The sequence below is a fragment of the Callospermophilus lateralis genome, chromosome 14, assembly GCF_048772815.1.
Source record: "Callospermophilus lateralis isolate mCalLat2 chromosome 14, mCalLat2.hap1, whole genome shotgun sequence".
In the NCBI taxonomy this organism is placed as follows: domain Eukaryota; kingdom Metazoa; phylum Chordata; class Mammalia; order Rodentia; family Sciuridae; genus Callospermophilus; species Callospermophilus lateralis.
Genome location: NC_135318.1, coordinates 91,599,955 through 91,622,097, shown reverse-complemented (window position 1 = coordinate 91,622,097; position 22,143 = coordinate 91,599,955). Strand labels below are relative to the sequence as shown.

At 41.6% G+C, this 22,143-nt stretch overlaps 2 protein-coding genes across 3 annotated transcripts in view; both read right to left on the bottom strand.

Moving 5' to 3' along the window:
- The window catches only part of LOC143380794 (nephrocystin-1-like), a 47,797-nt gene extending 31,856 nt beyond the window's left edge, over positions 1–15,941 (bottom strand). For both annotated transcript variants that reach the window (XM_076834039.2, XM_076834040.2), the window contains exons 1-6: positions 15,848–15,941; positions 12,757–12,830; positions 7,605–7,665; positions 6,485–6,609; positions 4,301–4,514; positions 2,737–2,838 (exon numbers count right to left, since the gene is read on the bottom strand). In XM_076834039.2, coding sequence (XP_076690154.2) covers positions 2,737–2,838; positions 4,301–4,514; positions 6,485–6,609; positions 7,605–7,665; positions 12,757–12,830; positions 15,848–15,916 — 645 coding nt within the window. In that variant the 5' untranslated portion in view covers positions 15,917–15,941. The remainder of the gene's footprint in view (positions 1–2,736; positions 2,839–4,300; positions 4,515–6,484; positions 6,610–7,604; positions 7,666–12,756; positions 12,831–15,847) is intronic.
- Positions 15,942–19,537: 3,596 nt separating this feature from the next.
- LOC143637899 (mitoregulin-like) lies at positions 19,538–20,478 on the bottom strand. Its single transcript, XM_077105223.1, has 2 exons — positions 20,195–20,478; positions 19,538–19,627 (listed from the first exon to the last, which is right to left on the bottom strand). Exon 1 carries the CDS (start codon positions 20,442–20,444, stop codon positions 20,274–20,276), a length of 171 nt encoding a protein of 56 aa, XP_076961338.1. The 5' UTR covers positions 20,445–20,478; the 3' UTR covers positions 19,538–19,627; positions 20,195–20,273.
- Between the last annotated feature and the right edge of the window lie 1,665 nt (positions 20,479–22,143).

The following is a 22,143-nucleotide window of genomic DNA, read 5'->3' as shown; positions in this document are numbered from 1 at the left end:
AATTCTAAGGGTTAATTTTATAAAAAGCTCTTATAAATCAAGAAAAAAATCCATTTGAAAAATGGTCAAAGAAACTGAACTGGTTATCCACAAAGAAGAAATGCAAATGGTCGTAAATCATATGAAAGGATGCTCAGCCTCATTCGGAGTATCACAAGTGCAAATAAAAACTATGAGGCTGTTTTGTTGTTCACATTGGCAAAGGTTGAGAAAGAATGGTATTGGCCAGCCTCGGCAGATGCCTGGAGAAATAAGCACTCTTAACATCGGAGGCCATAATTTTGCAAAGACAAAATTGGCAAAATAAATCAAAATATAAAGGTGTAAACCCTTTGAAGCACTGACAAGCATGTAGGAATTCACCCAAGAGGAACAACCAAGAGTCTACAAAGAGGTACATGCAGACTGATCCAAACAGGCTGCAGGTGGCCACCCTCCACCTCTTCCTCTCTAGCAGAACCCCTGACTCATCGGGCCTGCTGAGACTACATCTGGCCAGACAGCCTCCCTTGCAGCTAGGTGTGGCCTGGGGACTAAATATGCTGGTCGTTGAGACGTGGCTGAAGTTTTCAAACTTCCAGAAAACTTTTTACCTCCTTAGATAGCAGCTCATATTTCTTGATTCTTTCCTCTTTTCCCTTTTGCTGTTCAGAATCATTAAAGAATTTGGCCACTGACTTAACTAAAGAGGTAACCCAGGAAGAGCTGCCTCACCTGGCGCTATGGAATTCCAGGTGGAGCCTGAACCAGCGCCAGAAAGTCATCTTCACACCCCTTCCACGCGTGGGAGAAGATGCTGCTACCTCAGGTGAGCTGCTTTGGGGAGATTTTTTGGTAATTCATAGAAGCTAATTCTAGGTTCTTTGTGGCATAATTGATGGTGATTATAGGTTGCAAACACCCTGAATAAATGTCACCAAGAGCTGGAATGCTTGCTGCCTTCCAAAGGACGACCTAGACCTGTCCTGCCTGGTGCATAGCCCTTCGCCACCTGTGGCTACTGAGCTCTTCACATTAGCATAGGTTGAGATGTGCTGTCCACATAAACACACACTGGATTTTGAACCTAATATAAAACAAGTAACTCAATGTCCAAATATAGATCATCTGTTGAAACGATATTTTTGATATATTAGACAATATAAAATATTAAAAATAATTCCCCTATTTGTTTACTTCTTAATGTATATAATGAAAATATATATTTGTGTCTTTTGCTGGCAAAGAATTCCTAAAACTCTTGGAATTTCCTGAATTCTTATTCTTAAGAAGTTTTCTTATTCCTAAGAAGTTCAACCATTCTAGTGTGCAGGCTAGTGAGGTGCTTCTAGAGGACCCCCAGACAGCTTCAGGAAGGGATTAGAAGTTGGAACCTTCAGCTCTTCCTTCCAAACTTTGGGGAGGATGGAGGAGCTGGAGAGTAAATTCATCACCAATGGTCAGTGATTTAGTTAATGAGATTAACCAAACTTCCATAGAAACCCCGGGAGGTTGGGGCTTGGGTATCTTCCAGGTGGGTGAACACACAAAGGCTTTGGGGAACAGCACGCTTAGGTCCTGCACGCCCCACCTCAACATCTTGCCCTGTGTGTCTTCTTCACTTGTGTTCCTGAGTTGCATCCTTTATAATAAACTGGTACACCCAAGTATAGTTGTCCCGCAGTATCCTCAGGGGACTGGTCCCAGGAATCCCCATGGATACTAAACCTAAGGATGCTCTAGTCACTTATATAAAATGATACAGTATTTGCATATGACCTGTACACACCTTCCCACATACCTTAAATCATATACAAAATACCTATCATTTCTAACACAACGTAAATGCCATATAAATGATTATTATATTGTATAGTTTAGGAAATAACAACAAGAAAAAGAATTGTACATGTTCAATATAGATGCAACTGTTTTAAGATATTTTTGCTCTGTATCCTCAGATACAGAGGACAGACTGGAAAGTGTTCTCCCGAGTTCTGTGAGTCACCCTAGGGAATCATCAGACCCCTGCAGAAGGAGAGGAGACTTCTGAATTTTTAGCCAATCAGTCAGAAGTACAAGTGGCTGCTGGGACATGCGACCGGCATTTGAACAGAGGGCAGCCTAGTGGGACTGTGCCCTTACTGTGTGGACACCTGAGCTAAATCCAGGAGTTAAGGCCAGAATCCAACTGAGTTGCTGGACACTGGCTGGTGCTAAGGAGCTGATATGGAAAATGACACCCTGGTATCAGAGAATAACCCTGCCCCCACTGTCAGGAACTCAGTGTGGTCACTGGAAGACTTGGAATCCCATGTGTGGGTGTTTCTTATTTCCATCAGACAGAGCTCATCCAGACAGGTGTCTGTACCATGCAGCACGTGCTGCGACTCAGGACCAAACAGGCATGGACAGTATGCTGATATCTTGGTAAGGTGGTCATGTATTTGTGGAAGTAAACACCAAGTGAACAGTGGCCATGTTTTATGATAATAAATGCCTCTTAGTTGTTATAAACACCACCAGCTCACAGAGCCACCTCCTGATGAGAATGCTCCTGGGCTTACTTTTACCCGAGCTCTTCACAGGCCCCCAGGACCTCAATATACAATGTCCTCCTCACACCCTGTATCTGTGAAACTAAAGTAAATTTAAATTTCAAGTCATTCTCTAGTCAACTGATCCAAGAATATAGCTTAATGTTTAACTGAAAATGAGATCTATCTGAAGGAGAAAGCATAAACAACAAAGACTCACCTCCAGGTAGGTTCTGGGAATCAGACCTTCGTTTCCTTTGCTGTCCTTAGCTATCCACCAACCATCAGGCTTCTTCTCAATTACAAGAAGAATTTCCCCTTTCTTAAAGCAAAACAAAGTACAAATTTAAAAATAAAGCTCAATAGTCATGAGTAGCATTTCATTACTAATGCTTTAAAATATATACTGAAAAAAGGAAATATTTCCTTAATTCAATATTTATCCTAACTTTTATAAAATGCCTCCCTACTGCCATAACCCAATACCTTTGTGACTATAAATGAATCATTCCTTTGGGTTGCTCAACACACATTCAAGTTCTACATGCAAATGGGGACCATTTCCACAAGCATTTATGAGGACCTGTACTTATTCTAGCAATTTGATTATTGCAGAAAATATTTTTGAATTTGTAAGTCTCTCTTTGGAAAATTTCTTCCAGGAGTATCATATAAATCCCTGAAGAAAAATGATTCTATTAAAGTTAAGCCCTATTTTGAAACAAAAATAGTTTACCCAATGTTCCTACCTACCTAATCCATGTTTTCAACAATACTTGTCCATTGAAAACAATACTTGTCCATGTACGAAATATAATCCATCCTTGAAAAACAGTAATTTCCACTACTGAAGATACTGAAGATACGTAAAAGCAAAGACTTTCTTAGAACATACATTATTATTTAGTATTGGTGGCATTTTTCCAATAAAGTTAAAAAAAAAACCTATAAATTAAAATGTATTAGCTGAGTGCAGTAGCACATGCCTGTAATTTCAGTGACTTGGGAGTCTGAGTCAGGAGGACTGCAAGTTTGGGGCCAGCCTCAGCAACTTGGCGAGGTTCTAAGCAACTTAGCAAGGGGCCCTGTCTCAAAGTAAAAATAAAAAAGGGGTGGGGACGTAGCTCAGTGGTAAAGCACTCCCAAGTTCAATCCCTGGTACCAAACCAAACAAAAAACAATAAATATATTAGTTGTACAATATTCTTGCATATTTTACTATTAATGAGTATCACACTTTGAAGTTAAACAAAAGATCAAGATTTATATATTCAATAAAAATTTCTTTGACTCATTTCACTAGCAGAAAACTGTCTCAAATCCTTTACAAACCACACCTGCACAGTTGAGGCTATAGCTCAGGGGTAGATCACCTGCCCGGCTAGGCCAGGTCTGATCCCTGCTCTGCATAAACAAACAAACAAGACCCCACAACTTCATTTTTCTATCCCACCTGCCACTTATCTATGCACAGGCCTAGAATGGACGTGCGCCCCTTCAAGTCTAAGCCAACAGGAAGAAGTGTGATAGTGCTCCCCCTACCTCAGCTAGGACACTGCCTAACCCACCTGAATACCTTGGTACATATGACATTCAGAAACTAATTATAAAATTTTACCCCTTGTTAAGATTTATCAACACTAAAGCCACTTTAAAAAAATCTTTAGAACAGGTAACGTTAATAATAGACTCTCACATAACTACTGCTTGTAAATTCCTTATTTAAACAGATTGAGCCTTTAGAAACATTCCCCTTACACTAGGTCCCCGTCTTCTCTACCTACCTTAAATGTAAGGTCCCCAACTTGCTGAGCAGTAAAATCTCCAAGAGCAATGTATTTTCTACTTGTTTGTTTAGGAGATTCATTTTCTTGTTCCTCTTCCTCTTCTGATTCTTCTTCCTCTCCACCACTTTCTTCCATTCCGTCATCATCTTCATCTTCTTCATCTTCCTCAGAAGAATCCTCATCTTCCTCTTTGTCAGTAAGCACATCAGTTCTACAAAAAGCATTTGTATGAGGAGACCTCTTGACAAAACATTTGAGTACAAACCCAGTGGGAGCAGAACCTCTGTACCCTGAAGAACTGTTCCATTTTTGGAGCTGGCCAAAAAAAAAGCAATGAAAGGAAAGTACAACTAATGGTTCCCACAACCGTGCTGAGCACGCGTGACCTGAAGGACTGAGGGTGGATAAGGAGCCGGCTGATCTGAGCGAGGCCTGTGCGACAAGAGCACCCCACCCACGGCCTGGGTCCCCCGTTTGGGACACGCTGCTTCAGCGCTCTCACACAGTGCTTGAAACACAAGTGGGGGTTTTGATTCTGGCTCTCTCTCTTCCGTAGGTGACCTTCTTGTGAGCTCTCCCTTTCTCATAAGTAAAGTTGAGATAACAACAGAACCTGACTCCTAAGGCTGTCATGAGGATCAGGTGAGTGACAATCCGTAAAGTGTTTAGAACAATGTCTGCCTGCAGTGAGCTTCCCATCAGAGCCAATTAGGATGAGGGCTGAGGCGGTGGCTCAGTGGTAGAGCTCTTGAATATACTGGAGTATCTGAATATACCTGGAGCCATTTATCTTCATCACTATTTTATTTCTTTCCTCTTAATCAGTGTGGCTAAGAATTTATCAATTTGATTAATATTTACAGAAAAGTCAATGTTTGGCTTTGCTGATTGCACCTACTATTTATCTGTTGATGTCACTGTTTTCTGTTCCCACTGTATTTTTTCCTTTCCCTTGGGCTTACCTTGTTCTTTTTCTGGCTTCTTAAGTTAACAGCTTCAGTAATTGATTTTTGGTATCTTTTAAAATTATTCATTGATGCTATGAATTCCTTTCTAAGCACTACTTTGACTGCAACCCATGAGTCATACATACTTTTTAAAATATTTTTTTAGTTGTAGTTGGACATAATACCTTTATTTATTTATTTATTTATTTTTATGTAGTGCTGAGGCTCAAACCCAGCGTCTCACACATGCTAGGCAAGCACTCTACCGCTGAGCCACAACCCAGCCCCAGAGTCATACATTTTTATCATTTGAAATATTTTCCAATTTCCAGTGCAACACTTTCTTGAATTAATGGGTCATACAGATAAAGTATGTAACTTACTTTGCAGAGTTTTAGTGATATCTAGTTATTTTTCTGTCATTGAGCTTTAATATAATTCTAAGAGATCAAAAAATATATACAACTTCACTTCTTTGAAATTTATTGAAAATTGATCTCTGATCCTATATGGCTCATTTTGGCTAATGTTATATGTTCACTTGAAAAGAATGCATATTATTTATTTGCACAGATTTTATAGTTGTTTGTGGTGGAAAAGTTAAGTAAAATATCAGCTATTCTGTCATTCTTAATGCTAGAATTCAGTGAAAATTCTAGAACCTTCAAGTCAATATTCTTAGCATTTTCCCCAGAGTACAGTGTAAAAAGCTGGGGAACAGCATTTGAAGGGTCTAAATAATTGATATTTTGTTGCTCCCTACAAATTGGGTTTGTTTATACCTACAAGTCTTTTGTAATTTGTAAGAGATATTATTAACATTCTCTCCAGCAGAAAAACAATTATGTGTCTACTTCAAATTTTTAAAAAACATTGATAAGAAAGGGAACCCTGTCAGTAGACACTGCAAGTCATTTTCCTTACCATCAACACTGACACTCAGGGCATCATCCCAGCTATTTAACATTGTTTACGTAGCTTCTCGCACCTCTGTTTTGCTTTCCCAACTATATTTTGAGTAATCTGAGGGCAGAGACCAGGACGGGCACATCTTTACATCTCTCTTGGGATTTGACGTGTCCTATCATGCACAATAACTGTTCATTATTCAGACCATTGTTGTCATTTCTTCATATCTATGCTGTCATAGCATATATTTATTTCAGAATCAAATGTAAAAATGATAGCAACATAATATCTGAAAGAAAGGAATGAAGGCAAGAAGATGGCATACTCAGTTCTATGTTCTCTAATTGTGGTCACAGCAAGCGCCTGCAGCTGTTGAGTGAGCTTGTCCAGAAAATTCTGCTCCTCCTCCTTTCTCTGATTATAGTTCCCGACAGGTGCAGACTCATCCGCCTAGGAGAGAATATTTCATTGAAAAATAAATTTTAGTTTCCTAATTACATTCATTTAAAAAAAAACAATAAAAACCACAGTAAGTGCTGTAGGACAAAATAAAGACTAGTGTGATGTATTTCTTAGGGAAATACATCAAAGTTAAAAGAAAGGAAGTTATTGAGTTGGAATGCAAGCCAAATGAAAACACAAAACCACATGGTTTTGTTTTCGTTTTGTTTCTTGCTGAGCACTGCAGACACTCTGCAGTCAAGTAGGGGACAGGGTCTGACAGGATATTGGCTCCAGAGTCAGAAAGGCGAGGGCTGGTCCCAGGTTCTGCCGCTTACTGACAGAGACATTGTTTCTTCACCTTTGAAGGCCTGTTTTCCCATCTGTGAAATGGGTTAACTAGGTTTTCAAACTCAGGGCGAGCCTGCCTCCTGAGTTGAAAAGTTCTGTGTCACTGCAGAAATGCAGAAGAGACACTCAGATGCAGTAACAAGGATTCAGACACAGGCAGGGGACACTTTCAGTGACTTCCACTTGCTCCATGAGCCTCTAGCCCTAGACACATAGATGAAACTCAGGCCCATACAAAAAAAAAAAGTCCTGAAGGGATAGCCAAGGGTAAAGCTTGCTCCTCCAATCTGGCAGTCATTGCTGTGAAAGCCGACACTGAGACCAGAGTTCCTTCCACTCACCCGGGGCTAGACTCTACCCTCAGTGGGATTAAAATCAAAACAGCTCTAAACTGCACCTCATCTAAGTTATACAATGCACACATTTGAAAGGCAGTGTCTGGGTTTCTGGGTCCTAATGCTGAAGAGCTCAGCAGGGCTAGAGGTTCTCTTCTGCTCTGAAGCACACTTGGGAGCCCATGGCCCAACTCAGCGCCTCTGGGTTGGGCTTTATTTCTAATGCAAACCCAGGAACTTACTGACTCCAATTCATTCCTCTTAGTGAAAATATTTATATAAAAAGTTTTTTTCTAATATGATTCACATAATACTTACTTTTCTTAACTTTTGAAGAACATTTTTATTCTCATCTATTGCCTGTTTTAACTGGATACATCTAAATTTTAAAAAAAGAAAGAAAATATAATGACTTTTCTGTTGTCACAATTAGAAAGCTATTTAAAAAAATCATTCAATCACTAAGCAGGCAAGGCCATTGGCTATTGTTAAGAATAATGTTTAAAAATCCACATGTAAAAACTTTTGTACCCATTGCTTTAGATGATCCAAGGGGGCGCTCCAAGGCCCTGGGCAGGAAAACCAGGCTCAGAAATGTCAGGAACCTGGGGCCTCAGTCTCTTGAGTCTAAAATGAGGAGGGGCTCTGGGTTCTAAGACACCTCCCCAGCTCTACAGTTCCCAAGGCCAAGGAACTGGACATGAGACACAACTGACCCCCACCACAGCTGTGTAAGTCTCCCAACAAGCCTGACTCCAGGCAGAGAAAATAAGGTTCTAAAAAGAACCACAGTGGGTCCCTGGGAGGGCAGCAGGGAGGACAGGTAGGCACTTGGACTCTGGTTGCCTCTTCCTGCCACTGCCACACGCACCCCTTTTGAACAGGCTCTCGGGACAGGTACAATGCTTTGGGCTACAGAGACAGCTCATATATCTCAGTTTAAGTCTCAGACACCCAGAGAAGAGATATAAAAAATGACCAAGAATGGGGTACAACTGATGATAGAGGAGTTTTCTTTCTTTTTCTTGATACTAAGGATTGAATCCAGGAGCACTGAACCACAGAGCCACAACCCCAGCCCTTTTCTGCATTATTTAGAGAGGGTGTCCCTGAGTTGCTTGGAGACTCACTAAGTTGCTCAGGCTGCCTCTGAACCCCTGATCCTCCTGCCTCAGCCTCCTAAGCCACTGAGATCACAGGTGTGTGCCGTGGCACCTAGAGGAGTTTTCAAAAATCAAATCTTTTTTCAGTATTCAGAGCCCTGGCTTTTCTCTCACTCTCTAAAAAGTGACTTCTGTGTTACTGGAGCTGTTTTTCTCTTACAGATGTGAGTGAAATGACATAAAGTAACATAAAAGGGAAAAGGGGTAGGAGTCAAAAGTCCTTTGTGAAATAGGCAGAAAAAGAGAAATGGCAACATGAAACTGGTTGACCCTGCCAGGTGCCTGCCCCAAACCCTCCTCTGGCTTCCTCTATCCTGTGACCTGCGCTCTGTTGGCACCTCTGTTCTCAGCCTCCACCGCAGTTGGTGGGGGGACACCTGGGCTGGCCAACAGAACATAAAAGAACATGCTCAGGATGCCCCTGCCCCCAGCCTCTATAGCAAGGCATTAAGAACCCCCCTCCCCTCCCTGCTCTTAAATACTGCCCCCTAAGGACTTTGCACTTCTGAGGACATCATCAACAAGCTGAGGCTGGCAAAATAGACAGAATGTCACCAACAGCTGGTCTTAGGACATCAGGAGCCACTGACCCACCCCGGAGAATCCAGCAGCAGAGTTTTGTCAGATGAGACTTAGTAAAGCTGCTTATTTTGACAGATGTCCTGTTGCTCGAATGAAAGAACTCAGAAATCTCACTTGAGAGCCAGAGTGCAAAATGATTTTTGTATAATACACAATCCAAGAAAATAATTATAATTATCTCCTTCATATCTATAAAATTATCAAATCCTCAAACAGCCCAGATATTTATGATTCCTGGTTCAGGATAAAAACTAAGCACACACTCATCTTCTCTGCCTCCTGAAACCAAACAAAAAATGACTAAAGTGTTTTCGAAGGTAATAACCCCAAACTGCAAAGAATGGGAAAGGATCATGGGCCAGCAAGAGAGGGCAACAAATTTCTGCTTCGTGGAAAAAACAGAAGCATGCTCTTTTATCAAGTGACACTCTTATCAAGTGTCACACAGGCATGAGGGACACCCGGCAGAAGACTCCAGGATTATGAAGGTCTGTCTAGGATGCACATGGGTGCACGTTTAGGGAAATCAATCTTAAAGCCATCAGGAGTCTTTGTATTTCTCAGGGAAAGAGCAAAGTTTCTCATTAAGTTTACATTTAGTTAAGGCTCTTTTGTAATAAGTGTAGTAATTTTTTAAAGTTTATTTACAGAAATCCTGAGCCTATTAGCTCTCTTCTCTTACCTCACCTTCTGTTCTCCCACTGAACCAGAAGATTCTTCTTAAAATATAATAATAATAATAATAATAATAATAATAAATGATTTTGGGAGAATCATAATTACTAAAGAACTTTCCAGCACACCTATTTCTGCACTGAGGGCTCCTCAGACTAAAGGCTGGTTCCTGACCCCATGATGAGCCCTGTCCACCTGCTAAAAACTTGATTAGCATTCAGCATATGGTGCTAACAGGAAAGACACCAAGATATGCCACAGTGGAAGAACCCGAATGTGAGCCAACCCAGGCTCACATTCTCAAATAAAAATGAATAGCAAAGGGCCACCAGACTAAATAAAGAAAACCAGCAACATAAGGATAAAATGTAAAATTAATAAATAAATAGGAATCTGAGCACCAAGGAAGCAAAGACAATTCAAAGAACAGAAGAAAACTTAAAAACAAACCTAAGCGTGGAAGGAGAAAATCTGAAAGCAGGAATATGATACTATAAAAAAAAAAAAAGAACAATTTGAAAACAAGAAAAAACACTAGTAAATAAACAACATAATCAGTAAAATAAAACATTCATAGAAGTTATAAAAATTTTTGTTAGTGTTTTATTTGGAATGTCTGATGGACTTAATTGTGGCTGCTACACAAAATAATGTCAGTATTTGTTACCCAATCCTCAATTACAATTCCATTTAGGAGAAAAAAAAAGTCAAGAGAATCTCCCAGGCGTAAGCAAAAAAACAAGCAACAAAAGGTATTCATGAGAGGTTTAGAAACCTAGAGAATCTATCCAAGATATTCAACACCCGACAAAGATGTTTCAGGAAAAATAGATAAATGGAAGTAAAGAAATTATCTTTAGTAAAATAAAATTTCCCAGAGCTCATGAGAAATATATGAGTTTTCAAAGTGAAACTATCCACTTGGTGCTAAACAGATAAAAACAATGCCAAAATATATTGTGCTAAAATTTCAAAACACCAAGGCTGAAAAGTCAATAGGCTAATTATTAAGGAACGATAATTAGACTTACCAGCATCACTGCATGCAAAGAAAACTGAACAATGCCTTCAAAAGTTTTAGTAGCAATTATTTTAAATTCTATAACCAGCTAACTATTAATCAAACATAAGGGCAAAATGACATTTTCAGACTTGCAAACATCAGGGTGAATTTTTAAGGGACTGTGAAGGGATCATTTTCTACACAAGCTAACTATGGCTTAAAAATACTTATTATTGCCAGGCGGGGTGTCACACATCTACAGTCCCAGCAACTCTAGAGGCTGAGGAGGAGGACTGAAAGTCTGAGGCCAGCCAGGGCAACTTAACAAGACCTTGTCTCAGAAGAAAAAAATAAATAGGACGAGGGATGTAACCATGTGGCAAAGAGGCCTGGGTTCAATCCCTTCCCCCCATAAACAATATTTTTTATTTTGAGAGAGAGAGAGAGAGAGAGAAAGAGAATTTTTTAATATTTATTTTTTAGTTTTCAGTGGACACAACATCTTTATTTTCTTTTTATGTGGTGCTGAGGATCGAACCCAGCGCCCCATGCATGCCAGGCGAGCACGCTACGGCTTGAGCCACATTCCCAGCCCCAACACTTAATATTATTTAAAAGAAAATTCAAAACTTAGCTTTCCCTAAGGCTTCAAATATAGTCTGTATATTTTGTTTTTAAATCTAGCAAAGCAAGCACAATTACCTTCATTATTTTCTTCACTATTATTAATTAACTTAATTTGAAATAATTCCTTAAACAATCAATCCTGCCAATAATGGTAAATTAAATTCCATTTGACATTTTAAAAATTATTTATATTTTACTTTGCCTTTAGGCACTTTGAATTCCTGGCTTAAGTAAAACTTTTCCAAATACTTCTAATAAATAATTTAAGTTGATAGAATGGATCTCATGCTCTTTTTCTTTTCTTCCCCATGGTCTTATTACTTAAGTATTTACTATTTATCTCCTGGTGCCCCTTCTCATGTTCTTCTGAATGCTATAAACTCTTTAAATACCCCAAAATATGTAGATTAACTTAATGATGTTCTGAACTTTATGCAAAAGTGTTAGCAGTCTAGTTCAGTTTAGTTTGTTATGTCTATTTAATATTAAAATTTCCCAGGGATTAAAACCAGAAACTACTTACTTATATAGAGAACACCATATCTTTTCAAGAAAATTAAAGGTCATTATCCCAAGCAAAGACAAATTGCTTCTAGCAAGATTTCTGATCATTTCTGGGCTACACAAGCCAAGGGCCTAGGGTAATTCTGCGTGAGCCACCACAGTACACTCTGAGCAGATTTTAGTTGCTGCACAATAACAACAAGCCCACAACCACTAGGTGTAGCTGGTTCCTTCTAGACCTTCATGACTTCACCATGCAGTCCTTCCATTTGGTTGTAATGGACTAAACCCTGCACCTCTGAGATTCTCGTCAAGTGCCCTCCCTTGCTTCAAGGAATTCTGCATTTCTTAGCCACCTTAAAACATTTTCATAGGCTCCCAACTTTAGTGTCTTAAAGCCAAGTAATGCTAGATGCATTAACTAACTGCTGTGAGCCTTGATTTTCTTATTTATGTTAATAAGTACCTTATGGTATTATTGAAAAAATTAAGAAAAAGTTTGAGGAGTACAGACTATAATGCCTGGCCCATAAAGAGTATAAAATAAATGATAGGTGCTTCTCTTTAATATTTACTATTCTTTATTTGATCTTATCATTTCAAATTAAGACCAGGTAGATATAGATAATGATAGGAAATATTTTAAAGTACATTTTAGAAAATCTTATTCACTGTTACCTCAATTAATGATAGGAAATATTTAAAAGTACATTTTAGAAAATCTTATTCACTGTTACCTCAATTTACCTATCATTATTATTTTGTCTTTTGAGGGAAAAGTAGATAAATAAAAAGAAAAAGCAAGAAAGAAAGGGAAAGAGGGCAAGAAAGTCTCAAACAACTTCTGTGCCTTAAATCCAACTCACTGAGATATAAATGTAGTCCCGAGAAAACCCAATAATTGAGCATACTTTACCTTTGGTAAATATCTCGACTTTTATTAGGTTCTAGAGCTTCTTTCAATCGGCTCTCAGAAAGCAGACTATCAACCTATGGCAAACGGAGACAGTTTAAAACATCATATTACCTATATGCCACTACCTCGATTCTACTGTTCACATTTTACCCTACTTATTTGGTCTATCTATCCATCAACCCACTTTATTTTTATGCATTTTGAAGTCAACTGCAGTCACCAATACACTGCCCCCTAAATAATGTGCTATAGTTACCACTAAGAGAGCTGAATATTTGATGTAAAACAAAGACATGCACAAACCTAAAAGGTATATTTGCTGCATTTTGACAAACATGTGTGTTTATAACTGAAACCTCATAAAAGAACTCCAATGTCCTTTCTAGTAAATTCCATCCCATTCCTCCAGAGACAAACTTGTCTTGATTTTTTTTCCCACCCTAAATTTTGCCTGCTCTTGAACTTTTATATAAATGAACTGTACAGTATGAACTCTTGTCTACATGAACCATGTAATGTTATGCTTCCACACTGTTGTATCATAAGTTTATTCCTTATTACCAAATAGTATTCATTGCATCGAATGTACCATGACTTTGTCCTGACTTCCCGTGTTACTAAAGACTACTTGCATCTTTGTCAATGTACCCCTCCAAAAAGGCACACCTTTCTTTGGTTTCTTTTCTGCAGATTATGTGGAAAAGATAAAGTAGATAAAAAAGAAGTAAATTCCACTAGCTTCTTCTTTGTCCTTATTATTTGGCATCCACCTGAGTTATTTACAAAAGTCATACACTCAGTGACCCAAATAGGAAGCTGATTCCTTGTCCCATGGATACCATTCTGGAAATTTCTTCTTCTTCTTCTTCTTTTTTTTTTTTTTTAAAGAGAGAGAAATTTTTAATATTTATTTTTTAGTTTTCGGTGGGCACAACATCTTTATTTTATTTTTATGTGGTGCTGAGGATTGAACCACCCAGCCCCCAACCCCCACCCCCTCCGGGAATGCCAGGGAGCACATTAGCGCTTGAGCCACATCCCCAGCCCCGTCCACTTTCTTTTCAGGTCTCTTTTGTGGATACAAGAAAGAACGAGCTAATACTATTAAAATATACTTTCCAGTTATTCAAGGTATCAAGTGGTTCCTGAATCAATTTGTCTCCGAGTTGAATAATTTTGTAATCATCTTTTATTTTTGCTTTACTAACTGCTTTTATAGTTTACTTTTGAAAAATTTCCTGGTTCTCTTAATGTCCCACTAAATTTAAAATTAAATACAGAACCACAGTAAGTTACCAGGAAGTAAGTCAATACTCCATCAAGTTTTATTTTTCATTTCTTCCAGGAGACAATTTTGCTTTTGCTGTACCACTGTGATTCCAATACAAAGTCACTTAAATATTTATGTGCCAAATTCTTTGGTACATTTTAAAATTTATTTTTAAAAATTCTTTTTAGGTACCAGGGATTGAACTCAGGGGCACATGACCCCAGTCCTATTTTGTATTTTATTTAGAGACAGTCTCACTGAATTGTACAGCACCTCATTTTTGCTGAGGCTGGCTTTGAATTCACCATCCTCCTGCCTCAGCCTCCAGAGCTGCTGGGATTACAGGCCTGCTTCACCGTGCCTGGCTTATTTTTAACTGATATATTATAAAATAATTTTATTTAGAGTAAAAATCTTGGCAATAGATCCCTTTTTACAAAATAAACTTAGCAAACTGATAAAGAATCTAAAAAAATAAACCTATTAATTGCTATTTACCTTTTTTTTTTTCTTGCAAGGTAATAGACCTGGGATGAAATGGCACACTCCTATAATCCCAGCTACTATGGAGGCTAAAGCAGGAGAATCACAAGTTCAAGGCCAGCCTCAGCAATTTAGCCAGACTCTGTGTCACAATAAAAAATAAAAAGGGCTAGGGATGTGGCTCAGCGGTGGAGCACTTACATGTCTAGCATGCACAAGGCCCCAGACTTATCCCGAGTACCACAAAAACAAATAAATAATAAAAGAGCTGGGATGTGGCTCAGTGATAGGGCACACCTGGGTTCAATCTCAGTACTGGAAAAAAAAAAAAAAAAAGGCATAGGCATTCGGTGTACTTAAAAATGAGAAAAAACACTACTCCCAGCATTCCACCACAGAGATACCATTTCAGCATGTTTTCTTTTATATCTTTTTCATGTACTATATATAGAAAAACGTCATTAAGATACCTTTTATTCCGTTTTGTTTTTGTTAACTTGCCATTTGATCACAAATATTTTCCCTAACACATTAAGATTTAACAAAAGTTTAGTCATAGTATTATTATATCCCATCGAAAGTTATTCATTCCCCTATTACTTCTCATTAAAGTGTATCATTTTTTCTATTAAGCAACAATGAGACCAGTACTTTTACTATCAATCTCTGTCCCAACGTTTCATTATTACATAGGGCAGGTTTCTGGAACTCCACTACCCAGCCTGGGCGCATGCACATCGGCTACACCTCGTCACAGTGCTTTCCAGAAAGCCGAACCTGACACCCTGGAGCAGAGAGTCTAGGTGCCAGGCCGGCCACGCCTTCTCCAAGACTGAGTGTGGCCACTTTCACAGTCTTTGGGAGAGTTCATCTCCTTTGCCACTGGTTTATCTTTGAAGTTAACTTTCATGCAGACATCACTTGTGTGTCCTCTAGTTAATGTCCCTGCTCGCCCTCCAGGTCCTGCAGTCCTGACACAGTAGGATTCTTCCTGGGGCTTGGGCCCCAGGAGCGGTGGTTCCAGGGACAGGGACCCAGAGAGCCCGGGGCGGGCGCGGGTAGGGCAGCTCCTGCGCAGCCCTGGGCTGCAGACCCGGCGGCTGGGGGTCGTCAGGGCGGGGAACGCGGTCTGTCGTGGACTGTCGGGAGGTTCCGTGGGTGGCCGGGCCGGGCGCAGCGCGGGCTGGAGCGGGGTTTGGCGCGGGGAGGTCGCGGGTGCGGAGCGTTTGGTTCAGACGCCGGCTCCCAGGGCGTGGGGTCGCCGGGAGGAAAGCGCCGCAGCGCCGCGGCGCCCCGCGCCCCCCCGCCCACCCCGGGGTGCGCCCGGCCCCACCGTACCTGCTGCTTCAGCTCCTGACTGCGGCGCCGCACCGCCTGCAGCGGATCCCGCGGCCGGCGTGGCAGCATCTCCTAGGCCGCGGCGCCCGGCGCGCGCCGGTTGCCAGGGAGACTAAGGCGGCGCCGGAAGATGACGCCACGCCGCGCCCGTCCTCTAGCCCCGCCCACCCGCTGACAGGCGGGAAGAAAGTGAGGGCGGTAGCACGCCCGTGGCGGTGGCCTACTCGCGAAGCCCCGGGTGTGCGAAACTACACGTGCCACAGCGTATCGTTATTACCTCGGGTTGGGGTGCTGTTTTATGCTGTTGACTCATGCCAGTCTCACTGAGCAAATCTTAAGATGCGATTTGAGCGTTTTAACACTTTCATAACTACAAGAACTGTCCAGTGTAGCCTTCACGGGGTGCATGATTTTGGCGCATACTGTTGCTTTCAAAGTCTTTGTCTTCTGGGATATAACTGTAGTTTCTCTCCATTCTGATTTTGCACGTCGTCCATCTGAATTCTGGGAGGATGGTGATTCTGTTCCAAGCAAGTCTGCGAGCAAATAATGCATCTTCACCTTGATCCCCAGTTTACATGCACTCTTAGGAAGCTGGTAATAATTATTCCCCAAGCGGGGCTGAATTCTGTAAATTCAATCCCCAAATTCCACTGTGGCAACATTTTACTTGAGCAAGCATGATAGACCCAGCTAACCTCCCAAATGATGGACCACATTAATATAAGTGTGTGTTCTTCAGAACTATACATAAGTTGATTCCACAGGTCAAGCCAAACTGTCACATTTTTATTATATACTTCTTTCTTCAAAAATGATAGAAAAGTCCATAAAGCCAAGTACTGCCTGTATTGCTTGCAACTTGGGAGGCAGAACTGGGAGGATCACAGGTTAGATGCCAGCTTCAGCAACTTAGCAAGACCCTATCTCAAATAAAAAATTTAAAAGAACTGGAGACATACTTGGTGGTAAAGCACCCGAGTTCAATCCCCAGTACCCAGGAAAAAAAAAAGTGCAGAATGAAAGCATGCAGCTTCCTGAATCTTCACTGTATGCCCCATGTAATGGCACCCAGATTAAGAAACATTACATGCACCCTAACAGTTCTTCCTCTCCTAGTTCTTACTCACCCTTATCCCCCCCCCACCCAAAGTAAACACTACAAACTTGTTTTGCTTCCTTTTGGACAATATAATGGAATTATGCTGTGTACAGAATTCTTGTGTCAACCTTGTGTTTGTAAGATGCTGTACTTAGTTGTAGTATGTTCATTCTCAAGTGGGTCAACTAAAAGGAATTTTAAGTCAAGATCTGTTCTTGTGATTAAGGGAAAGCTGGGAAAGATTGAAGGTCCAGGGTAGATACAGATACAACTGAGACCAGAGAGGAGATAGCCTATGAAGGGGCCCCTACATCTGCTTTCCAAGTAAAGTGCTGCAGTCCGCCTGGGCAAAATAACCGGGAGGTGACAAGCAACTTGAAGGTTGAAGCTGGAACTGCTTTATTGCGGGACAACAGTGGTATATATACCTAACTGATTATACACAGCTTGACTCAATTAGCATCATCCAGATACAGCAATCAGCCAATAAGGAATTCCCATCATCTTAATGGCTCCGTGGCGTTGCCTCACAAATCACTCCTCCTGGCAAACTGCCAGGCGCCATCTTGACTTGATTTGCAGTCCCCAACAATAAAGGAAAGGTCATGCAACAGAGCCTGAACCACTGGGTCTCAGCCTCTACTGAGCATTAGAGTTACCTGGGGAGCTTTAAAATCCTAACGCCCAAACCAACTACATGCAGCAAAATTTCAGGGATTCCTATTGTGAAGGTTCTTTAGATGATCGTAATGGTCGGCCCTGTTGAAAACCACTGCTCTAGTCAGATCATTGAGAGCTAAGGGAATTCCCACCTCACGGCCTTTATCTTCTCATATGATGGAGAGCAATCTCCTAGGAATGAGATATACACTGGGAAGAAACATTACTGCGACACATTAGAACCCACTTATGGTAGGCCACATGAGAAAGGTGAAGTTATCTTCCTCTGCTAAGTTTGGTGGCAACAACAGTGTTGAGGGGTAAATGTGTAAGTGGGGATGGAGTCTAATGTGATCAGGAAGCCCAGGATAACTGACAAGGTGAACTGGAGGGTAGTATAATCAGTGGTCTTGAGTTGGCACTTTTACTGATGTCAGCTGTCCTAAACAAGGAGGGTTTCACCTGCTGAGATCAAAGAAGCCAAGTATGAGATGAGGTCCAAGTCTGTTGAAAAGAAGATCCAGGATTTAGCTAAAGCAATGTGGAATGCAGTAGGTGGTCTGAGAAGCCCATATGGGGCAGAAAGAAGACAAGATAGAAGAGTGAGACAACCAAGACAAGTAGATGTTGTGATTAAATGGCATGGCAAGTGGGGGTGGGGTATTTATTTCAAGTCAGCAGTATGTCATATCCAGGATATCTACTGTTGTGACTCCTGGCTCCCAACCTCCTGTTTCCAGTTTTGGTTAACATAGCAAAGGGTGCTGCCTGTATGTGAGAAAGCATTTCAGGGGAGAAAAACTAATTTGAGTAAAGGTAAGAAAAAGGTGACAGAATATCAAGGGGGATTCCCCACTATAGAGATGGGGACACATGTGCATAGAGCATAAAGAGATAATAGGCACAGAAAATGAGATTAGGAGTGGCACAGAATGGGTGAAGACCCATGGGAAACAAAGCGACTTGGGAATGAGCAGCACAAGCCCATAGGCAGGGATGCCCAGATATGGGACAGGAGATGGGGACTGAGTACACCAGGGCGCTGCATGCAAGCAAAGAGGAAAGAACCTGGAAAGACCAGGTCCACCAGGAACAGGGTACAGGAACAGGTCCAGAAGCAGAACTTGTCAGAACTCAGATACTTAACAAGGAACATCCCAATAGTTGAAGGGCAACATGTACCTCAAGAAACCTACTGTGTCTCGAAGACCTGTAACTCTGAGCCTTTAACTCTGAGCCTCAATGAAAGATGGTAACTAGAAAGCTTCAGCTAACTGGAGCCAACAGGATGAAGCTCTAAGAACCATCCTTTGGGTCCTTATGTACTGCATTCACAGAATGAAAAAGAACTAAGTTGGAAGTAGTGTGACTTTAATAGACTTTCTGTAGGAACACCTTTTCTAAATTTCCTTATGTTGCTATGGAGCTGAGACACAAAAGTCATCTTTATAAGAATGAGCAAGGGTGGTGTGCTAGAAAGCATCACTTGCAAATAAAAAGTAACCGTGGACCTAGTCACTCACTCTTGATTTACAGAATTTATCACCAAGCTCTTTTCGATAACATTTCTTGTTCACATGTATATTCCGTAATGAGACATACAGGAGACTTCTGCCAATAGAAATGTCTACTCTGAACTTGGTACACTGTCACTCTCTGAAGTGCAAAGGTCTTACATACATCATCCTCACCTCAGTTATGTGTACACAGACCCTTGCTTTCCTGGTCCAACAAAAGGACCCACAATGGTTCCCTGGTGAATTCTGCCTTGTGGCTGTACCAACGACCCGGCATAGATTCCATAAGGAAAGAAGTTACTTGTTGAAAACTGCTAATGCATAAGCTTAAGAATCCAGAATCTCTTCACACAGCAAACTTAACAGCAGGCAAAAGATCCCTTTCCCTTAAAGGAAAAAAAGGTTCAAAGATGTTTTAAAGTTTTTTTATTTTAAAAATAGATTCATAAAGTGCAAGAAGAACTTATTTCTTTCCGGTACTCTACATCCTTCTTCAGCAAGCTGTTGGAAACAGAAAAAAAGAAAAGGTTGGTAACACACTCTTTAACTTCAAATAATTATGCTGTAGCTTTAAACCCTGAATTATTAAGATCTGCTGTTACAAGGAAACGGAGGTCCTGAAAATCTATGACAAACAGCTCTGATGAGAAAGTCTGGACTAAATGCAAGGATTCTGACTTCCAGACCACTGCTCTTTCCTCTTCACCAACTTCCCACAACCTAAGTTTTCTGCCTGGAGTTTACAAAACGTTAATGCAAAGAGGTCCCCCGGAGCCACGGGGATGGACTGAGGGGGAGGAGGTGCAAGAGGTATCTTCGTGGTTCCCATGGCCTTTCCTTTTTCCCCCTGTCGTTCTTTCCAGGATTTTTCACTTTTAACGATGTCAGGGTGCGGCGACACTGCACGTGGCAAGTCAGTGCCACCAAACCCCCGCAGGAAGCTCAACTATTACACCCAAGCGCTAGTACTCAGCAAAGTTCCTCCTTCTGGTCTCTGGGGAGGGAAGCAACTCCCTCCCGGCGGCCCCACCCTACCGCGGACCCAGGCCCCACGATCCATCTGCTCACCGACGCTGGGGAAGGGCCGGCCCCGCGGGCGGGAGGGCGAGGGAGCCGGGGGCACGCGCGCGCATCGCGAGGCGTCCACTCAGGCCAGGTCCAGCTTCTTCTGCGTCGTCGCCAGCTTGTCCTGCAGCCTCCGCTTCCTCCAGTCCAGGTAGCGCCTCCGTAGCCGGTTCGCCTGCCAGCCGACGAGCACTTCGGAGGCGAAAGCCACCAGCACCGACACCTGCAGCGTCCTCTCCGACACGTCCGCCATCGCGGCCGCCGGGCGTGCAGCGCGGCCTACGGCGCTGCGCGAGGGTCAAGCAGCGCCGCGCGTTCACAGTGGGCACGGGGCGAAGAGCCGGCGGAGCAGCTGCTGGCGCGGGGCGTCCTGCTGGGTGTGTCAGCAACAGGTCGGCCTTCTCCTGAGACCTTCCCAGCGCTTGGAGAGCCCGTCTGCACCCCTCTGCGCCCTCCACAGTGTCCTATCTATCATTAATCAGATGTTTCCTTGCACTATTAGCTGACATTGGTGTCTTGCCAAGTGTAAGCTCAGCACCTCTTTATTTTTGCTCAGCAATAGAATTTGAACCACGTGTGTAACTTAAAATCCTCTGGTAACTCGTTTCTTTCAAAAATAAGTACAAGCAGATAAAATTGTTTTTAATAATATATCTTATCATTTCAACATCAGTTTGGAAATTATTTAAGAGATTTCTGGTTTTTGTATTGTCTTTGAAACTTGGTGTATATCTTTACAATTAACATCAATCATACTGTTTAAACACTGAGTTTTCAGTGGAGACATTTGATCTGTGTCTAGTTTTATAAAATTTACAGTTGAAAAAGAAGTCTCATTTACTTACACAATTTTTTTTTCCTGAAACTGAGTTTACTATGGGTTTTTAAATTAAATTGATCATTAGATTTCTTTAAATTGAAAATGAAATTCTTAGGGCTGGGGCTGGGGCCCAGTGGAAGCGCTCTTGCCCAGCATGTGTGAGGCACTGGGTTTGATTCTAAGCACCGCATAAAAAATAAATAAAATAAAGGTCTGTCAACAACTAAAAAAAAAAAAAAAATTAAAAAGAAAATGAAGTTCTTTTGTCACACTAGCCATGCTATGCCAGAGCTAACAGGAGACAGAATTGTTGAGATGGGGGGCACACACACTTCTAATGATACAGGTCACTGTGATCCCGAGTGTGTCCCACTTCCTGGTGTTCAGGCACTTGAGTGTGCAGGTCCAGAGATTTGCTTCTAACTAATAGAATAAAGCAAAGGTGATACGGTGTCAGCCTGTGATTGCTTTATGTTACATTGAAGACTTTCCTTACAGCTTGATGAAGAGGGTGGAAGTGTTGAAGGAGTTGACATCAAAGAACTGTGAGTGACCCCTGGGAATGGCAGGGTGCTCCAAGCTAACAGCTAGATCCCTTATCCTACAACCACAAATAAACCAACTGTCTGCAACCTGAATGAGCTTGGAAGCAGATTTTCCTCACTGGGGCCTCCAGATGAGAACACAGCCTGGCACCTTAGTTGCAGCCTTGTGAAACTTTTAACAGAGGACCTAGCTAAAGACTCCTGGCCCATTGAAAGTGTGAGAGAATAAGGGTGTATTGTTTTAAGTTGCTAAGTTTGCAGCAATGTGTTACACAGTGTGGGAAAAACACTTTCCCACTCTGGTTTTCAGTACCGACTACCTCTTATTCAGACGCTCTACACTTCAGACATCAGATGTGGGAGAAGCCCCACACACCAACCAGTTCTGCAGTGAACACCAGCAGTTGAATGTCCTCCAATTCTATCTGGAAATAGTGTCAGATACCACAAGTTGAGAGCTCAGAATCACAAGACTCTGACCACACCCCGCCCCCTTCAAATTGCCAGTTTCAAGTGGTAGTTTGTCGCTTATACATCCGACAGGTATAAATCAGGAGCTCCCACAACCCTGTCCTTGGCTTGATTTG

What these genes read in the sequence shown, in the direction of transcription:
- LOC143637899 (XM_077105223.1), bottom strand. Translation starts at nt 20,444, where the DNA reads ATGGCGGACGTGTCGGAGAGGACGCTGCAGGTGTCGGTGCTGGTGGCT.